This window comes from Leptonychotes weddellii, chromosome X (assembly GCF_054177405.1).
Source record: "Leptonychotes weddellii isolate Sample4059 chromosome X, ASM5417740v2, whole genome shotgun sequence".
NCBI classification, from domain to species: Eukaryota; Metazoa; Chordata; class Mammalia; order Carnivora; family Phocidae; genus Leptonychotes; species Leptonychotes weddellii.
The window spans coordinates 84,053,517-84,072,336 of NC_138385.1; the positions used below are offsets into that span (position 1 = coordinate 84,053,517).

Genomic DNA, 18,820 nt, shown 5'->3' on the forward strand with positions numbered 1-18,820 from the left:
CCTTTCCCAATATTATACAAAAATATTCTTAGGCAAGTAATAAATTTATCTTTAAACATCCAACTTTTTGAAATTTAAAGCAGTAACACCAAAAGTTATCATTGTTAATTTTTCATCTAAACATAGAACACTTTGTGCTTATACAAACTGCTGTTATCATGTGCTCATATACTCATTACATGGATCTGGCAAATATACTTTGCCATTATGCATTAAATTATGTAAAAAAGTATAATCAGTGCAGAACTTGCCTATTTTTAAACAATGTTCTTTAACCATCCTCATCTATATTTATTTATATATATAATTTCTTTTTGGAAAAAATTTAAGGCAAGTGCAATCAAAATTACAAAATCACTATCTCTATTGCTAACATATGCAGCATTCATATTTAGTGAGTGATCTCCTTCCCTCTTAAAATGAAAGTACAAAACACTAAGTATGTTATACTTGCTACAGTCGGTTATGTGATCTTACCTATAAGCCATAGTTAAAATCTTTAGAGATATCAGCATAAATGTATCCTTCTCTAATGCTACACCAGCAGGAATCTCTGCTACCCCCTCCTTTAATATCTTACCACATGTCCAGTTTTCTCATGAAGATACACAGCAAGTTATTCAAATGCCCATTTTGAAGATGACTGTGAATACCTAAGGTGTAGTACTCAGAAACTCGTCAGTTGTAAATTTACTTAATTCTATTGTGTTTCTAACTCACTTCAGTGATGGCATGGATTCTGGAAAGTAAGAGAAAACTAAAAAAAAAATGTTTATCTGTAACTGTATTTCTCAAGTTAGGTTTTGCTGAAGACATGTTATTTGCTAAGGACAAAAGTTAAATGGAATCTGAAAAAATAAGTTATTTCACAGCCCTGGAAAAATAAAATCGACTAAAAGATAGGAAACCCGTGGTAATAACTTTGATGCTTTCACAGGCTTTTCTTAGGATAGCTGCTGAGTGCAATACCTCCCCCATTTTTTACAAATAAATAATTCAGGGCTACCATGTAATGGAAAAGTAGGAAATGGAAACAATCACAGAATTTTTCTGCAAAAAGCAAGGATGAGCTGACTCTCTCCTTTGAGATAAAATGCATGTCCTTCAAGAAAAGTTAGTTGAACAGAAACCAGGGTGTTTATATTTAGCCTGTGCAAAAATGATTCACTGAGTAATTTTCTGATGGAGGGCACTATCTTGAGAACTCATATAACTGTTTATTTAATGTGGTGCATATATTGATTAAGTTTGGTTGGTGTGTGTTTTTCATTGGAGTGTGCAGACATTACACATGCATGCATGTACATGCATTACATGCATGCACACATGTACATTAATTTAGCACACTAAATGCTTCGTGTTTCCAAAGTTGACTGTTTTGAGCTGTTGTCCAGATTGTGTTCTGAAAATAAATCAAGCTCACTTGGTATACTGTCTCTTTCAGTTTAGTGTAGAAATTTAAAAAGGCTATATTGCACTCAGTAGAATTCTACCACTGAATATTATTTTTTGGATATTCTAGTTTTATAAAACCATAAATGGTAGGAGGTCCTATAGTGGCTGTGGAAGTCACTAGGATATGGGTGGAAAAAGTTAAATGAATTCTCTAGAAATTCTCTGATGTGGGTACTCCACAAGTAATGTATAAGAATATTTTCTCTTAACAGGAGCCATGTCCTTGACATATGCACTTAGGATCAGTGACACGATTAGTTCATGAGAATCAGACATCATCAAATAGGACATTCTTAAGAAACAGAAGCTGCAAATGTCATCACTGGTCGTCAGTCTTGGTATAACGAGGGACATAAAGGTCAATGTTAGCCCAGTGAGATAAATATATATGGCTGAAAATACATTGTAAGTATAAATGGCTGAGGTGTGAAATTAAGGACCGACTGGTTTGTCATTGTTGTGTAGGTTGTCATTTTGCTGAAATAATGCAAGATGGTGTATTTAACTTATCTCACAAAGGATTAACTAAATTATGCACTGCATGAATATAGTCTTAGACTTTACATTATTCAATAGAATAAGGTTCACAAAATAACATGATCTTAAAAATTTCCCAGGGTTCGATTGTTTTGGAGGGTGAGCCAGTTATCTATGCTTTTAACAAATGCTACAAGCGATTCTTATGCTAAAGGATGTTTGGAAAAGTCTTCATTAGAGTTCATCTTTCAATGAACTCATTGTTAACATGAGGGAAAATAATTGTTCATTAAGTCCAACTAATTTAACAAATTTGATGTTGATATCTTTATTTGCACAATCAATATCTTTGGTATCCCTAATTTTTTTTTTTTCTTCCTTAATAGAAACAGAAGTGACAGGCATGAATTCTCTAAGAATCTTATTTTTTATTAACACTTAACTATTTTTTAAATTAACACTTAACTATTAGTCTACTTTTCTTCTATGATGGGGCATTTTTTGAAGTCATGTATTTCATGAAAAAGTTGGACTCAATTTTTTTCCTAGTTCTTTTTTTCTCCCTTCTTTTTGAGATATTTTCAAATGAAGTATAATTGTCTACACATAGTTCAGTTTTTTCCTCAGGACATCTTCATTGTGAGCTCTGATGAACAAATTGGGAGAAATTGTTAAAAAAGGAAGACCCAGTTTATGGTGACATTCATCCGCTGCAGACTTTAATCTTGTATTCCAAAGAGTGACAGCAGTTGTAATGACAGAAATAACAAATCCTACACCTGTGTTTCTCAAAGAGTTGTCTGTAGGCCTTCACATTAGAATCACCTGGGAAGCTTGTTAAATAAAGAGATTCTGGACCCCACTCCAGCACTATCAGACTTAAATGTGAATAACCATTTTTAACAAGCTTTCCAGGCAATTCTTCTGAAGCGTAAAACTTGAGACCCAGCAGTTTGGCTCTTTTAGTTTTCAACTCTGATTTTTTTTTTTTTTTTATAGAATCACCTGGAAAGTTTGTTAAAAACAAAACAAAACAAAGCAAAACAAAATAAAACAAAAACAAAAAACCCGTAGCAACTGACAATGGGGACAAACTCCTGACTGGTTTAATTTGAATCTCTGGGACTCTAAATCTTCCCAGGTGATTGTAACTGCATCCAGGTCTGAGAACTATGACAGCGGGCCCATTGGAAGAATGCTCTGAATGAACAATTTCACCCTTCGTCAAGCCTTTCTGTCGCAGTATCAAGCATACCAAAATCATAATTTCTAGTCATACCTTATAATGTTTAGCAATCAAGTTCACCTTTCACTTAGGAAAAGCATGCTGAGACCATTTAAGAAAGGATTTTTATTCAGATGTCAGTTTTCCTTTCAAGTTCATAATTGTATAAATCGTTCTTTATTGCCAAGAACAATTAAAGAACTGAGATATTTCATCACTTAATTTAAACCAGCTATTGAGTGTCCTAATCTTATGGTTCTGACGGTCATTTTGGTAGGTTTTTCACATATTCTTCTGCTGTTTTGAGAGATGTTTCACCTTTTATTAGTTTTTTTCCTCAGAAGTTATATATTTGACTATCTTAGCAATTTTTCCTAATCCAGTCATTCATGAAGCATCTTGATGACTTTTGCCATTTATCATCTTTCCCAGATTATTATTTACCTATGTTTTTATTTAAATCATGTAGTTATATATCATTCTGCCATATAAACAGAACTAGAAATAGTACCCATAAAGTCAAGTTTGATGTACTTACATAAGTTTTCTTCAAATCCTAACACATGTTCACATACATAACTATTCCAATAAAAACCTCCCCCTGTGTACCATCTAAAACCAATGACACCTCACGGTGATAAAAACTCCTAATTTAAGCAAACATTGGCTAAACTATTGGTCAGATTTAGATGTTCTCTATTCTTCAGAACTTCACCCTGCCCTCCCCTCCCACACATCAGTATCACTGGGCATTAAACATTAATTGATCAAGGACTTTTTCGAATTACTCTTAGAGGCCATACGTAAATGCTAAAATCCCACAGCAGTAAGTGGGTCACAACTATTTTAATTCTCTGAATATTGGCCTCAATCTCTATTTTTCCTGTAAATGTAGACCTGATATCAATTAGGAATCTTCTAAAATAAGTTAAGGTGTTCCATGGGTATCAGTCTTTTAACCACTTGTCAATAGTATGGGTGAAATTGAAAATTCCTGAGAATTTAAATGCATATGTGTAAGGTGCACAAATAGTCCCAAATATTCTTCAACTACAGAGTTTTCTCTCCCGATACTTTTAATAATGGGTCAGGCCCTAGGATTCACAATTTGAAATACAATATGGGAATTATACACTGAGTCATAATCCATATAACATTTTACTTTTTCAGTAGAAGTTATTTTTCACATTGAAAAACCCTACTGAGGTAGAAATGACTTTATGAAATTTTAAATATATTAATTACTTTGAAGTCCAACCTGAAATAACCTTACGGAGTTTTTATAAATATTACTTTCCGTTTTCATAATGATTTATCTTGGCTTCATCTTTGATAAGTGTTTCTTGAAAGGCTGTCCTAAGATAGGAGTTCTGCCTAAACAGCCCATTCATTCTAAGAGGCTTCTGGTTGTTCTTTTGTTAAGCTTGTGATGGAAAGATTTACCACCATTCCCCTCCCCCCAAATAAATAAATTTTAGGTTTACTTATCTTTACCATAAAATGAAAAGTAAGGCCAAAAACATTTCTCTTTAGGAATGACTGTGCACTGTAAGTAGGTGCAGACAAAGTAGAAAAACAAGATGATTAAAGATTTTGGTCACTTCAAAATATTACCTGAGGGGACTTTATTTTAAGGTCATTATGTGAGTAGTACCTTAAAAAGAAAGGAATAAAATACCTGGGGAGCAAGAAGTAAGGAAGAGAAACAGCAAAGAGGACTCACGTGCTATAATTCCTTTCCTTTCTGTTTCTCCAAGAATGTTATGAAATACATGAAGGAAAGATGCAGAATTTAACCTTGAAACAATCAATGATGTGATAATGACTTTTAAGTGATCAAATTTGTGATTCAAACCTCTCCATAATCCAGGAGTGAAGAACAGAAGAGGGATTCTAAGTGAGCTTGATTTTTTAGCAAGGTTTTCTTTTTGTTCAGCCGATCAGCCATTTCTTAAATCCCTTCTTCATAATCATAATAGGAATTAAGTCTAAGAATTATATACTTATAGAGACATAAACAGAGAGGGAAAGAAAAGTTTAACAATAGTTATCAAATTAACGAAGGTACTTACATCTGTTTCAACAACACATTATTTAATTTATTTTCATCTATAATCAGTTAGAAACCAGAAGAAACATTTGTAGCTTAATAAATAATTTAATTTCTTGAATTTCTATGTAACATATAAATTTATTTTTACAGGATATATAGAGAGCATACTCATAGAGAGCAACAGACTTATGAAACGACTATAAAACACAAATTATAATTCAAGTTTAAAATTTCTCATTTTTACACTTGTATTTGTCTATTTTCCTATTGCTAGTCAAAGCAAAACCAAATATATAATTGTAAGTATTCTAAGAAAAAAAAAGCGCCTCCATCACCTACGCGTGAGTTACATACATTCTAGATTGTACAAAATCAAAGAGGGTAGGCAAAACTAAAGGGAAACACTATGTAAAATGCACTTTTTACTGACTGTTGAACATATCTGAGAGTGTCTGAGTTTAAAATTTGACTTGAACACCAGCAGAGGAAAATGACTAAATTCACTTTCCTACTTGGGTTCCCTCAAACTCTGAAAATGAAAAAGTTTTTACAATTCAATAGCAGATTATATGAACATATCTCCACAACTTTGGTGGAAAGAACAGACTAAAAATTCTAGTTACCAGGAGCATATGCTGCAAGGAATTTGGACAACTGTCCATGTATCCTAACATAAAGATGTCTTCATCCCAGGTGAGAATTAACCTAAAACACTCACATCTGATCTCCCCAAATTTAGTCTCTCATTGACTAGTAAGGATAGATCCAAATTACTTTGCCACATGTTCATGCACTATGTAATATGTCATTTTACATTAAATCTTTTTTTTTTTTTTAATGACCAGCATGCCCTTTGAAACTTAAGGTTATCTGGACTATGAAGATTGAAATTTACACAACATCAATATTACACATAAGAGTCTCAAGTTCATGTGCAGTTCTTCAGTTTCTATTCATTTAGTAGTGGAGGGAACAGTGTAATGATTTCGAGCAATTGCCTGTTTGTTAAGAAAGAGAGTACTTTTTCAGGCTCGTGGACCCTGGGGGATGCATCAGTGAAGGTAGTGAATGGTAGAAAAACAGTGCCTTACTTTACTAAATTGAATGAAATAGGAGTTTGTCAGTGGACTCAGAGACTACTTAGAGGAATAGTTACTAACGGGCAGGAGGAAAATTTCCTTTATATCTTGCATGTTTTGTATTCTGAGCCTGGAAGAAAGAAAGGATACCTGATGGAAGATGAGAACGTTCTTCTTAGTCTGGGCACTTTCTATGGATGTGACCAAAGTTGGAAGATGAAAAGACACGTGAGATTAGGACAGGGACGCACTCATCATCATCATCATCATCATCCTTCTCTTTACTCAAACTCAGTCAAGCCTTATAGCTCCTTGTGACAGTATCTTAATTATTAACATAGCACAAACTTTCCCCTTGCTGCTGGTCATGAGTAAAAAATAAAACTAAATAACCACCATCTCACTTCAGTTGATTCCTTAAAATTCTTCATATTGCTCCAAAGTTGTATCATAAATCCCGAAACTGGCAAAAGCACAATGGTGGAAAATCAAGCATCTGAGCAATCCTAAATCTTGGCACAAGAAAATGAAGTCTCTTGGGAAAAATATGTCAAGTGGTTGTTTCTTCTACTTCTGTTTAGTTTTGTGGTGGGAAACATGATTAAACCCAAATCATAAAGAAGTTTCATGAAATAAGGCATCATGCCAAGGCATACACACTCTTCCAAAACTATCTTTTGAGTAAACTAAGAAATGAGTAAACTAGCAGAGTAGTAAGAGTCAATTCTCATTTCTCTGGGTCTGAATGACTTGCCATCATACCACATTTTTCCTCACTATCAACCAAGTCTCCCACAATGTCCGGTCATGTTGGAAGAGGAATTGCCTCTGCTCGTTAAAAGAGCGATAATCATTCCCTGAATTTTCATGAACGACGGGTAAGGAATCATAGGCCTAACAATGCTGGCAAGATATGCGCTTTATGTGAATGTCAGCTTCTGAGAATATGACCTAAATCCAAACATCAGTAGCTTTTCAGGTGATGGATGTCTTTGAGACTCACATCCAGGAAAACACCAGTTTTGCACACATTCACAATGCGGTCTGGAATTTCAAGGACTTCTTTATTTCCTTCAGTCCTTTTTATAGACTCAAAGTGTCCTTGAACCCAAGTTTAAGGTCCATTGTTAAGGATAATCAAAATTTGACTGTTAACTGCTTTCTTTGCTCGGAACAGTCAAGCGGGAAGGGTTCAGGAGAAGGCAAGGAATAGCTCTGCATCTACTGACAAGCTCCTCCTCTTAGGGAAGTCAGTTGCAACATCAGGTCTTTGTATATATTGTTAAAGAATGTGTTCAGTGATGGGGAATATGTGCCTGTAGATAGGATTTCTGACACATTTAGTAATATTTCACCTCTCCTGATCAACTACGACAATGATGGGAATAATGACCAAGCACATTCAGATCAGAAACAGTAAGGGATTTTCCTCTTCCGTGCCTGTGCATTCTCTTAGTCCTTGCACTCATGTCACTTGCACACCGATGGTCCCCTTTGAATCTCACTAAGCTTTCTTCTGAGACTAATGACACACTTAAACTAAATAGAGAAGAGAAAGAAATGAAGCACAAGATTAAAAAAAAATACTTCTTGGAAAAAGGAGAACTAGGGTATCATTCCAGAACCAGAGCATAATTTACAAATGTACGAATTCATGTTTTCCTAGAAATGGCGATCTTAATTTACATAAATGGTATCTGTCAAAGTTAATGACTATTCTAGGACAAACAAAACTCAGAGTTTAGGGGTTGGCTCTGAGTTAATAATTGCTCTTGTTACAAAATGCTGAGTAGTAATGAAATAAGGAAGAAGCCAGTGTCTACGTATTTAAGATTAAGCCGATAGGGTTCAAATACACAGGTTATGAAGAAAGTAATAAACACAAAATGGTTGACGGCTTGAACAATCAGGTGTTCAACTACAGAAATATAGTAGGTTCAGGTCTCTTAACTCATTGTGTGTTTGAGATTTATTTCACAGAATTGATTTAACTTAAATCAGCTGGCTGCATGAGATACAGATTTCTTCTCTGCTCATAGGAAACCTAAGGAATGAAATACAAATTAAATAATCAAGGAACTGAGCACCAGTATATAGGGTAGGACGCTTAGGCAGCAAGTAGAGGTTACATTAAAGAGCCAGATGGACTTTGAATCCATAACGTGTCACTCGGAGCCCAAGCAGTGAATGATGAACGACAGGCGATACCAAACATCACACGCGTCCAAGTCCAGAAGCCCATTCTCTCCCTCGGCCTGGCTACCATATTCACACTTCCAACTGTGTTTCTACAGCTAGAATATTCTCATCCCCCACAGCCCCCACCGAAAAAAGAGAAGGATGAAACCTAAGCACTAGGGAAAATACATTTTTTCTCTTTTTATTGTGAGTTCTAACGTAACTTTTATTAAACATAGAGCACGTGAACACATGACAGTTGCCTTCATTTGTTCTCACATGGAGCTGATAGAGGAATACTTGGGAGGAATGTTTCTAAAGCCATAGCTAGCTTCTTCTCCATTTATTTTCTTTTTTAAAAAAATATGACAAAGCATTAGAGGAAAAAAAGTTTCTTAAGTTGTGAGAATATCAAATATTACCCATCAATCCCTGAATCATGCTATTCAAAGTGCTTAAATCTACACTAAAAATAGAACAAAAAATGTACTCCCAATGCAGCTAAATTAACACCTATGGATGCCTAAAATATGACTGTGGTCTGATCACTTCCTCTACACACTTCCATCGTGCACTTAAAACAAAATTAAAAAATTAAAAAAAAGAAATAAACCAGGCCATGGCCATGTTTACAGTTTTCTGAGCACTGGGGAGTCTGGAATCCAGTCCAGTGAGGTTCGCTGACAGGTGTCCATAGTACAAAGCAAACAATGGCCTTCTCAGGTTCTGAAAATAACGCAACGTGCAAAGCTGACAAAGTTTGTGTCCTTGCAGCTTCAGTTCTGGTTTGGGAAAATGTGACACAGGTCCGGGGGGAGCATGGGAATAAGGAACAGATCGTAGAGAAGGACCCCAGGTGGCTTGTCAGGGAAATGAACACTTTGTAAGCAAATAAAAATCACTGCACATCCCAAGGCTCCTTTACCTTGTCACACAAATACTGAGACCTTCGCATTGTTGCAAAAATCTTATGCTCATCTCGTACATTTGCAATGTAATCTTACCCTCCCAAATGAACTCTTTGGAAGTTTACACTTTGGTGTGTGTGTGGTCAACTCACACCGAACTGTAGAATTATTTTCTCATTATATGGTGGTAGGAATAAACCGAACATACGATAGTCACGACACGAGCCCACAGGCGATGACTGGCATGGAAATTCCTACAAGGAATCACTACAGGAATGTATAAGTTCTTTATCAGTGATTTCATCACATTGGTTGTTTTTTTTTTTTTAACTAAAAGCTACGTAGGTAGTATTTCCCTTTAACAATTCCACCCTCTGTAAGTTCCTTGATGACTGATTTTGCATCATCTTCAACATGAATATGTGTTAGCTGCTTATGCCACTGATTTCAAACATAAAGCTAAATGGTAAGGGATGAATTTCCTGGGAGCATCAGCTTTCTGTTTCTGAAAGATAGAATCACACAGTTAAAATAAAACGAATTATTTATACAGTAAAATTATTTTAAACACTTTCTCATCTAACTTAAAAACTAGTTTGTGTAAATAATGTTTATTTTGAAAATAGTGATTTCTGTTGGTACTCTTATGTTTGACCTCCTGAGTTCTCATATAAACACTTCAATATTAATAAGTGTTGCTTATGTTCACAAACTGAAACCGAACCCTTGATTCTGAATGGAGCATTGAAAATTAAATACAGTGAATTAACATTTAAATACAAGGGGATCCCATAGTAAGTTTCACAGATTTGTTCTGACTCTTTAGAAAGTAACACTTAATATAATACAAGGTGACAAAACATATTTGATGACACATCCTGTCCTTCCCTTTGGTTTGGAAGCCTTCAACGTGAATTTCATTTCGACTTGTGTTGATTCACCCTTTTGAGTTAACTTGCCTGGCATTTGCACATAATCTCATTTGCAGAAAAATTATAGAGGGAAAAGAGGAAGTAGAATATTAAACAAAAACAGCCACAAACACATTCATGCCTTTCCGGGAAGTGATCAAATATAGGGCTTGATTTTTTTTTTTGGTTTTTTGTGTGTTTTTTTGTTTGTTTTTTTGTTTTTTGTTTCTTTTGTTGTGTGTGTGTTTTATATATATATATATATATATTTATATAAGGGTACATCAACTCATTTAAAAAACAGAAACAACACTCTCTCCCCCATTTGCAGGCCCTCGATCTTCTCTTCTTAGCACTCTGTAGCGGTCACTGTCAAGTGACTAGCACACTTCTGGGTCTGGAGTGTATTCTGACGAGCAGTGAATTAAATGTTAAGACAGTTAGACCCCCCCCCCCCCTCAGAGTTTACACATCATGCCGCCATTAGAAGGGTAGAGGTGGGGAATGAGGTGGGACAAGGAAGAGATTCAGGGCTCTGATTGACGGGGCCCTCCTATGAACAAGTGTTCTTCTCATCTTTTTTTTTTCCTCCTCCCAAATGGCGACGCTGGCCTGTGCAGCACTGCCCTCTGAAGGCCCCCGTGGCCCTGCTGATCCCAGGCAGAGCCCAAGAGAGGATCCGGTGCTCCTTGTCCCATCAGATAGATTTGTCCAAGCACCCCAAGGAAATGTTAAAAGCAAAACAAAATCAAGAAAAGAAAAGAAAACCCATTCTAAAACTAAACTAATGAAGCAAAAAAGGGTTTCCTATCTATACATTAAGTCTCTTCTTTAAAAAAATGTAAATTTACAAATTCCAATGACATATAAAACAAAGTCAAAAAATGTAATGGTAAGAGACACGGTAAAATAGGAAGACACTGATGCTACAAAGAAATTGCTGAAAACATATGTACAAGACCCTGTTTTTCCTCGTGTTCTAGAGATTGTAATGCATGTTTTTTAACAGCAGCAGTCGAGGATTTAGTTCCAGGCACTGGACTGCACACTCCACTCAAGCTCCCAGGGATGGGATGTCCCTTGCTTTTCTGTCACCAAATCACACTGGATATACTGGTCTCCCTTGGCAACAGCGGCAGGATGGCACTGTTTGTGTGGGCCTCGTCTGGATTCTGCTCCCTGCTCGATTTTGTCTGTGGCCGCTGCCCGTTGATGAGTGTCATGGGGATGTTACAATAGGTATGCTGATTTCCTATGGAGGTAAGGGGCAGGGTGCCGGGAGGAGGTACGTCGTACTCATAGCTTCGGTAGTAGTGTTTCTGACGCATCTGTGAATGGTACGTGTTGTGAAAGGTGGAACGGAGATCTGGATGGGCAGTGGCTAGAGCTGTAGAGGTGGCCGCGGCCATGGAGATGGCCGAGACAGTCTGCAGCTCCCCAAAAGGCCCCTGCTCACTAACATCTAAAGCCTGCTCGTGCGTAATGGGTTCTATCCTCTTAAAAGGCATTTCATATTGTAAACGTTTCCAGAACTTAGAGTTCAACTTGTTGCATTTCGGTCCGTGCCATTTAATAACCGTCAGGAGCTTGATGGTGTGCTTGAGGGCTTCCACCTCCTGGTAGTTCATGATGCCTCGGAGTTCACTGCATTCAATCAGTATCACTTTGATTTCTCCAGTGACCAGCATGTTTCGAAGTCTGGTCTCCAGCTCAAAGATGCTCCAGCCCCTTCTGACTACATAATTTGGGGTCATGACAATAATCAGCCTCTTGCTTTGATCTACACACCTTGCCACATCTTCAATGTATGCTAGAAAAGAGAAAAGAGTTTATCAGAATGACCAGATCAAAGATCTGCTCCAGAAAGCCCCAACAGCTTCTCTTGCACACGTTACGTGAGAACTGTTGCTTGATAGGTCATACCTTAGAAGATGAAGACAGCCAGTGACCACAATGAATAGAGTATGGGCTTCTCTTTTCTCAATGCTAGAAATATTTTTCCCAGGTACCAATCTCCCGTTTGTTTTTTCAAATGTCAAGACTCATAAAAGGAGATGCTTTACAGAATAATGGAACTAGCTTCTCAGGGCCGTCAAAAATTAAGTTTCATATGAACACATATGACATTTCTTTCTTGAGACACTGATAGATACCATTTTTGATGTAGAGAACCACAAGTTAAAATTCTGCCTAAAAATAATGACGACACACAGACAGACAAAGAGTATGCACACTCTCAGACGAAAACATTAACTTACTTCCAGTTGGGATTAAATCTCTATCTGGTATGAACAACTTATATCCATAATGCTTTTCAAGCATGTCAGGTAGGATTTCGAGAGCAAAGCGTTCTTCTTCCCCTGTCTCTTGATTCCACTGGTCAGGATCCACTTTGGTGTATGATAAGTACGCATCATAATCTTTATTGTCTGTCAAAAAGATTACAGAGTAAAGTTGAAGTCACTGCTCTCCAAAGAAAACATTAGGACATGAAAACATTCAACTCTTTCCAAAAACATCTCTAAATGCCCTCCTTTGGGGAGACCAAAGAAAGAAGCCTTTACTAATTTTCAGTAAGAATTCAATGATGTCACATATTCTGGAACTAATTTGGAGGTATAAAGGATCACATTTTTATTTGTTGTTTTTGTTGTTGTGAAGACAGTAGCAAGAAAATTAACAAAAAAAGCAATGGAATGTTAACTTTCAACATTTCTGAGGCACAGGTCATGGAGAATTTTGACTGCGTATAAAAGGCACTTGGTTGGGTAGTATGCTCTTACTCTAAATAACTGTACATTCAACTAATCCTGCATTTGGCCATTTTACTCTGTTGAAAAAAAAGAAAACTGCACCTGGCTTGACCATGGAGGAATGATATTTTGATTGTGGGCACTGTACTGATTTTCTGTTGGAGAGAAAACAAAATCAAGCATGGAATAATTACTTTTCTACTGGGAGCCAGTTCTTGGATTTGGGGACTTAGAATATTATTCCACTGAATTATTTTAGAAAACCATATTGTTTTGCTGGTCTCCATTTATCTCACACATAAAATACTGCCAAATATTTTCTTATCATGTTTATCGGTTCGACCATGAGAATAAAAAATTACAATATAAATGAATGAAACTTTGTTCTAAAATCTGTTTCTTTTCTCATTCTTTCCCTTTTTTACATGGAAACTCTTCAAATATTTGATGACTACTCTCATGCATTATCTTTACCTTAATTTTTTAACATTAAACATCCCAAATTTCCTATTTGTTGTTTCTAATGGAAATAAGTCATGTATCTTCTGGATAGTCTCTCATTCATCCATTGCCTTTTCAGAATGTATTATCAGGATTCATAATTCACCTCAAATCTAAATATTACCAATATACTGAGTTTACCAAATATCAATATCTTTAGCTCTCTTTTCTACTTCCCTGATGATTGTCAGAGTATTACTCAATTATCAGATCAAGTCAGACTGAAACATCCCTAAATTTCAGGACAAAATGAGCTTTGTATTTGGCACAGAAAATTTAAAACTTTGGGGTTATAAAACATCAAAGATCAAGGGACATCCTTAACTGTTGCTCTCGGTGGCTTTGGGGCACTCCTTTTGACTACAGGGACACTATAGCTCACTTTTGCAGATCCATATGGGTGTGTTCATTTCAGTAGTCTGATATTCCTGAGCCATCTAGAAGTTATTCTATAATTAAAACTTGCTAGGGCAAACTCAGAAAACTATTAACTGTATCTGAAGTTAACACAGGTATATAGGAAACTAACAACTCAAAAAAAAAGAAAAAGAAAAAAAAAGAATTCAAACTCAAATCTAAAAAAAAAAGAAATTAACAACTCTGCTATAGGATGTCTGAAAGAAAACTTTTACGTATAGAGGATTTAAAAAAAAACAACAAAACAGGTTTCAGGTTAAAAAAAAAAAAAGGTTTAGAAAAATAGCAACCAACCCAAAGGTGCCATACTCTGGTATTTGTTATTTTCCTTATTCTTCAAACAGGAAATAGTTGTACATATTATAAATAAAATTCAATTTTCATCAAAAATGAGAATTACATTTGCTAGAGCAGGTCATGCACATGTGCCAGCAGTCTATAGTGGTACCATTTTATTGATGTAAACACTTCAGTTGAGTCAGAAATCATAGAAAATAGTACATAATAAAGCTAGGATGTAATACCAGTTAATATTTAATTAAAATGTCCATTCATTAGATATTCACATGCCATATCTATGAGATGTAAGACTTCCTTTACAATACCGGTCAGTAGCTTCCAATCTAGTAGGAGATGTAGACAAGTCAACAGTTTATTTCTAGGGGACAAACATGTTGCTAAGACTAGTACATGGGTCATGGGCCAAGGAAGGACTCCTTAAGCCAGACTGTGCATTGTAGAATGATTTCATGCATATACTGTTTTCTTTCTTGGAAGTTGTTTTCTCCCAGTTTGCTACAAAGTACTATAATATGTTGAAGTTTGCCCAGATCTGGGAAGTGTAATGGCTAGATCCTCATTCTTAGCCCTCTGTCTTCTCTAAGCTTAAAAATATTTGAAAAGCAGATCAATAATGAACACCAATTACAACAGAGCACATATGACTCAAAAGAGATGTAAACCACTGGTCCGCTGATCCTGATAAGATCCAGCTTGGTATCACTATTGCTCACATGACACTGTCTCTTCCTCTGATTTCTTCCATGGGCATCTCTCTTCCAACTCATAAATGCTGTTATTTCTCAAGATGTTTTTTGTGACCTGCTTCATTTTTCTCTCAGCCCACTTTCCCTTAAAAATCTCCTTTCCTCCCCCGATGTCAATAATCACTTCTATGTAGCTAACTCCCTAAATTAGATGTGCAGTTCTGTCTTCCTTTTCATGAACTACCAACCATACCCCACTTTTACCTGTAACCTCGGCCCCTTAATTTGGATGTTCGGCATGCACCTCACATTCAACATGCTCACAACATAGCAAGCTTTCCGTCTCAAGCTCTGTTCTTCACCTTTTATTTCACTTCAATAACATTACAATCTCACTTCTTTAATCTCCAAATGTCAGATGTATGTTCCACTTATCCTTTTTAATTACTGATAATCTCATAGGCATTCATTGGTAAAAGTCCTTTGGATTCTACTTCCATCATCCTGGGTCAGGCCCTACTCATTTCTTAGCTGTTATAATTCTATTTTAGTAGGTCTTCCTCTCTGTTTCTTTCTCCTTCTGGCCCATTCCACATAGAGCTGAAAATTTATCTTTCCAAATCTTACCACTGATTATGTTCATGGTATCCTGGAAAATAATTATGGTTACCCATTGTCAAAAAACCAGCAGCTAGATCTGTTTTTGATTTCTTTTGAATTTGAGTCTGATATCTTTGACTTGGAGATGATCTCTTTTCCCAAGTACGGTATTATTGTGCTCACATCTTATCTTTTTTCTTTGACTACAATATCCTTGACTCAGCTATCTCACCAGGGCTTAGTAGATGATCAAACAGATCTGTTGATTAAATAAATGAATAATCTTTCATTTGCATATCACATGACTTATATTTTACAACAAGGGTGGGGATTTTCTCAAGACCTGGGCTATTTTCTAGGAGAGATGTCTTTGGAGATACACACTCCATGCTGCCTGGACTCCTCAAGGAATTACTAGGAGCTATGGGGTCAGGGTTTATCAAGTTTCCTTACTGAAACCAAAAGTCAGACACTTAACCAACTGCACCACCCACGAGCCCCAAGAATTTGCATTTACAGCAAGGTCTCGGGTGATGCTGCTGCTGGTCCAGGGACTACACTTTGAGGAACTCTGCTCTAGGACACTGTATAGGCATCCAGAGGGCTCAAAGGCATCAAAGAACTGCAGGTGGTTGCTAGGTAACTGACCAGAGAACAACAAAACTAAACATTGCAGCATCAGATCCATGATAAGTGGTGCTGATACTTACAGGGGATGTACTCTAAACAAAAAAGCTGAAAATCCACACTTTCATCAAAAAGGAAATAGATTCTTGCCTAGAGTAATATGTACATTAACTGTATTAAGCTTAAATGCGCCTCAGGAATTGGTGCTAAGGCCTCAGTCAGTTCTCTATCTCTTTGTATCATCAGGACAAATTTATAGTAATTAAGCTGGTATCTCTTGGATAAAAAGGAGTTGTACACATGCAGATTATCTTGGTAGTAAATGTGGCTCAAAAGCCCCTTGTGAGCATCTGCAGCAGCATCCTCAAATCAGTGGAACACTTGACTGGTATCTAATTCCTCTTTCCCTAGAGTCTATGTCAGAGCAGTAATGGGCTAGGCATTTATTTACTACCAGAAGGAAACTCCTGATTTAAAAGTTATCAGACTGCAAACATCATGCCAGATACCATACTAAATTTAGCAATGTTCTCTGACTCAAAATCATATGGATTTTAAGGTTTCTTCTATTTTCCCAATTACCAGATAAATATGAATCTTGGGTAAAATCTCTTCAATTCTGTTTAATATCTGTAAGAACATATATTGATTTAGTATCTACAAGAACATATATTGACTTAATATCTTAATGTCTGAGCTTTATATGACTGGAGAAACTTTGAAAAATTAACATTTTTTTATAACCATAGAAAAAACAAAACTATGCTAAGGTTTTTAAAGAATAGGTCTGTGATCTTTTCAATTCAACTTAAGTTTATAAACAACTTAAAAGTGGTTAATCATAACATGGTAGTACCACAGAATATTTTATTCTAAACTTTATTCTTTAAATTTTATTTTCTGTAATTTAAACCTTCAACTATAATTCTGTTCATTGAAGAGATGGAAAACAGCTGGTGTACATGTTCTTTGCAATAGTTTGCACAAATTCGAATACAGTCATTGATTTACTCTTCCCATGACTTTCAAGTGATTCTGATTGCAATGTTCAACAAAAAATGAAAAATGGGAATGATGTCAGCAAAATGGCCAAATAAGACATCTGTGCGTAAATCCTCTCAGCCATGGTCCAGAGCAAGTCCTGCCCACCCAGGGTCCCATACAGTGACCAGGCAGAAGCTCAACCAGGGACCTGTTTGGAGCCATATCTGTCCACACACCTGATAAAAGCCCGCTGACTAAAGACCCAACTGTGGACCCTGAAATGGACAATTATAGAGGTACTATCCTACTGAGCAAGGTACTAGCGGTAGGTCCATACACCCAGGTACCAGAGGAGATCCTTGCCCACCTGAGCCCCTGGCAACAAACCTGCCAAACACAGACCTCATTGCAGACCCAGAAATAGCTGCAAATCTGGCTCAAACCCAGAATGACTGCAACTCTGGAGGTAATCCCATTGGCTTGGAGAATAGACAGGAGAAGGACTTTACCTGCTGAAATCATTCTGTAAAGACTACAAGACGTGTTTGTTCTTTCAAGTGCACAGACATCAATGCAAAGGTACGTAGATCATGAAGAATCAGGCAAACATGACAACACCAAAGGAAACTAACGAACTTCCAGTAATGAACCCCAAAGAAATGGAGATCTACAATTTGTTTGACAGAGAATTCAAAATAATCATCTTAAACAAACTATAGAAACTGAACTGTAGAAACCTTGCAGGCCAGGAGGGGAATGGGATAAAACATTCAGACTGATGAAAGACAAAAATGTCAGCCAAGAATACAAGAATACTATACTCAGAAAAGCAGTCCTTCAAAACTAAGGAGAGATAAAGTCATTCCCAGACAAACAAAAGCTAAGGGGGTTCATCACCACTAGATCTGCCTTACAAGAAATGCTAAAGGAAATTTGTCAAGTTGAAATGACAGGACATTAAGTAAGAACATGAAAACATAAAAATATAAAACTCAATGGTAAAGGTAAATATACAGTCAAGTTCAGAATACCCTAATACTGTAATGGTGGTATAAATCACTTATATCTCTAGTATAAAAATTCATAAAAATAATACTTAAAATAACTACAATTATTTGTGTTAGTTCTGTGAAAATAACTATTGGTATTTTGACAGGCATTGCATTAATTCTGTAGATTGCTTTGGGTAGTGTGGACAATTTAACAATATTTGTTCTTCCAATCCATGAGCATGGAATGTCTTTCCATTTGTTTGTGTTGTCTTAAACTTCTTTCATCAATCTTTTATAGTTTTCAGAGTACAGGGCTTTCACCTCCTTGGTTGAGTTTATTCCTAGGTATTTTAATATTTTTGGTGAGTTTGTAAATGGGACTGCTTTCTTAATTTCTCTTTCTGTTGCTTCATTACTGTTGTACAGAAATGCGATAGAAAAATTATCCTAAAGTTTGAATGGAACCACAAAAGATCACCAAGTAGCCAAAAGAATCTTGAAAAAGAAAAACAAAGCTGGAGGTATCAAAATTCCAGATTTTAAGTTATACTACAAAGCTGTAGTATTCAAAACACTATGGTACTGACAAAAATAGACACATAGATCAATGGAACAGGATAGAAAGCCCAGAAACAAACCCATTATATGGTCAATCAATCTTTGACAAAAGAGGC

General features: G+C 36.2%; 1 protein-coding gene across 1 annotated transcript; it reads right to left on the bottom strand.

The window, feature by feature from the left end:
- Window positions 1-10,984: 10,984 nt before the first annotated feature.
- Window positions 10,985-15,446, bottom strand: LOC102728967 (interleukin-1 receptor accessory protein-like 1). The gene is made up of 3 exons (XM_081807967.1): window positions 15,392-15,446; window positions 12,545-12,715; window positions 10,985-12,096 (listed from the first exon to the last, which is right to left on the bottom strand). The coding sequence occupies exons 1-3, from the start codon at window positions 15,444-15,446 to the stop codon at window positions 11,378-11,380; spliced, it is 945 nt and encodes a 314-aa protein (XP_081664093.1). The 3' UTR covers window positions 10,985-11,377.
- Between the last annotated feature and the right edge of the window lie 3,374 nt (window positions 15,447-18,820).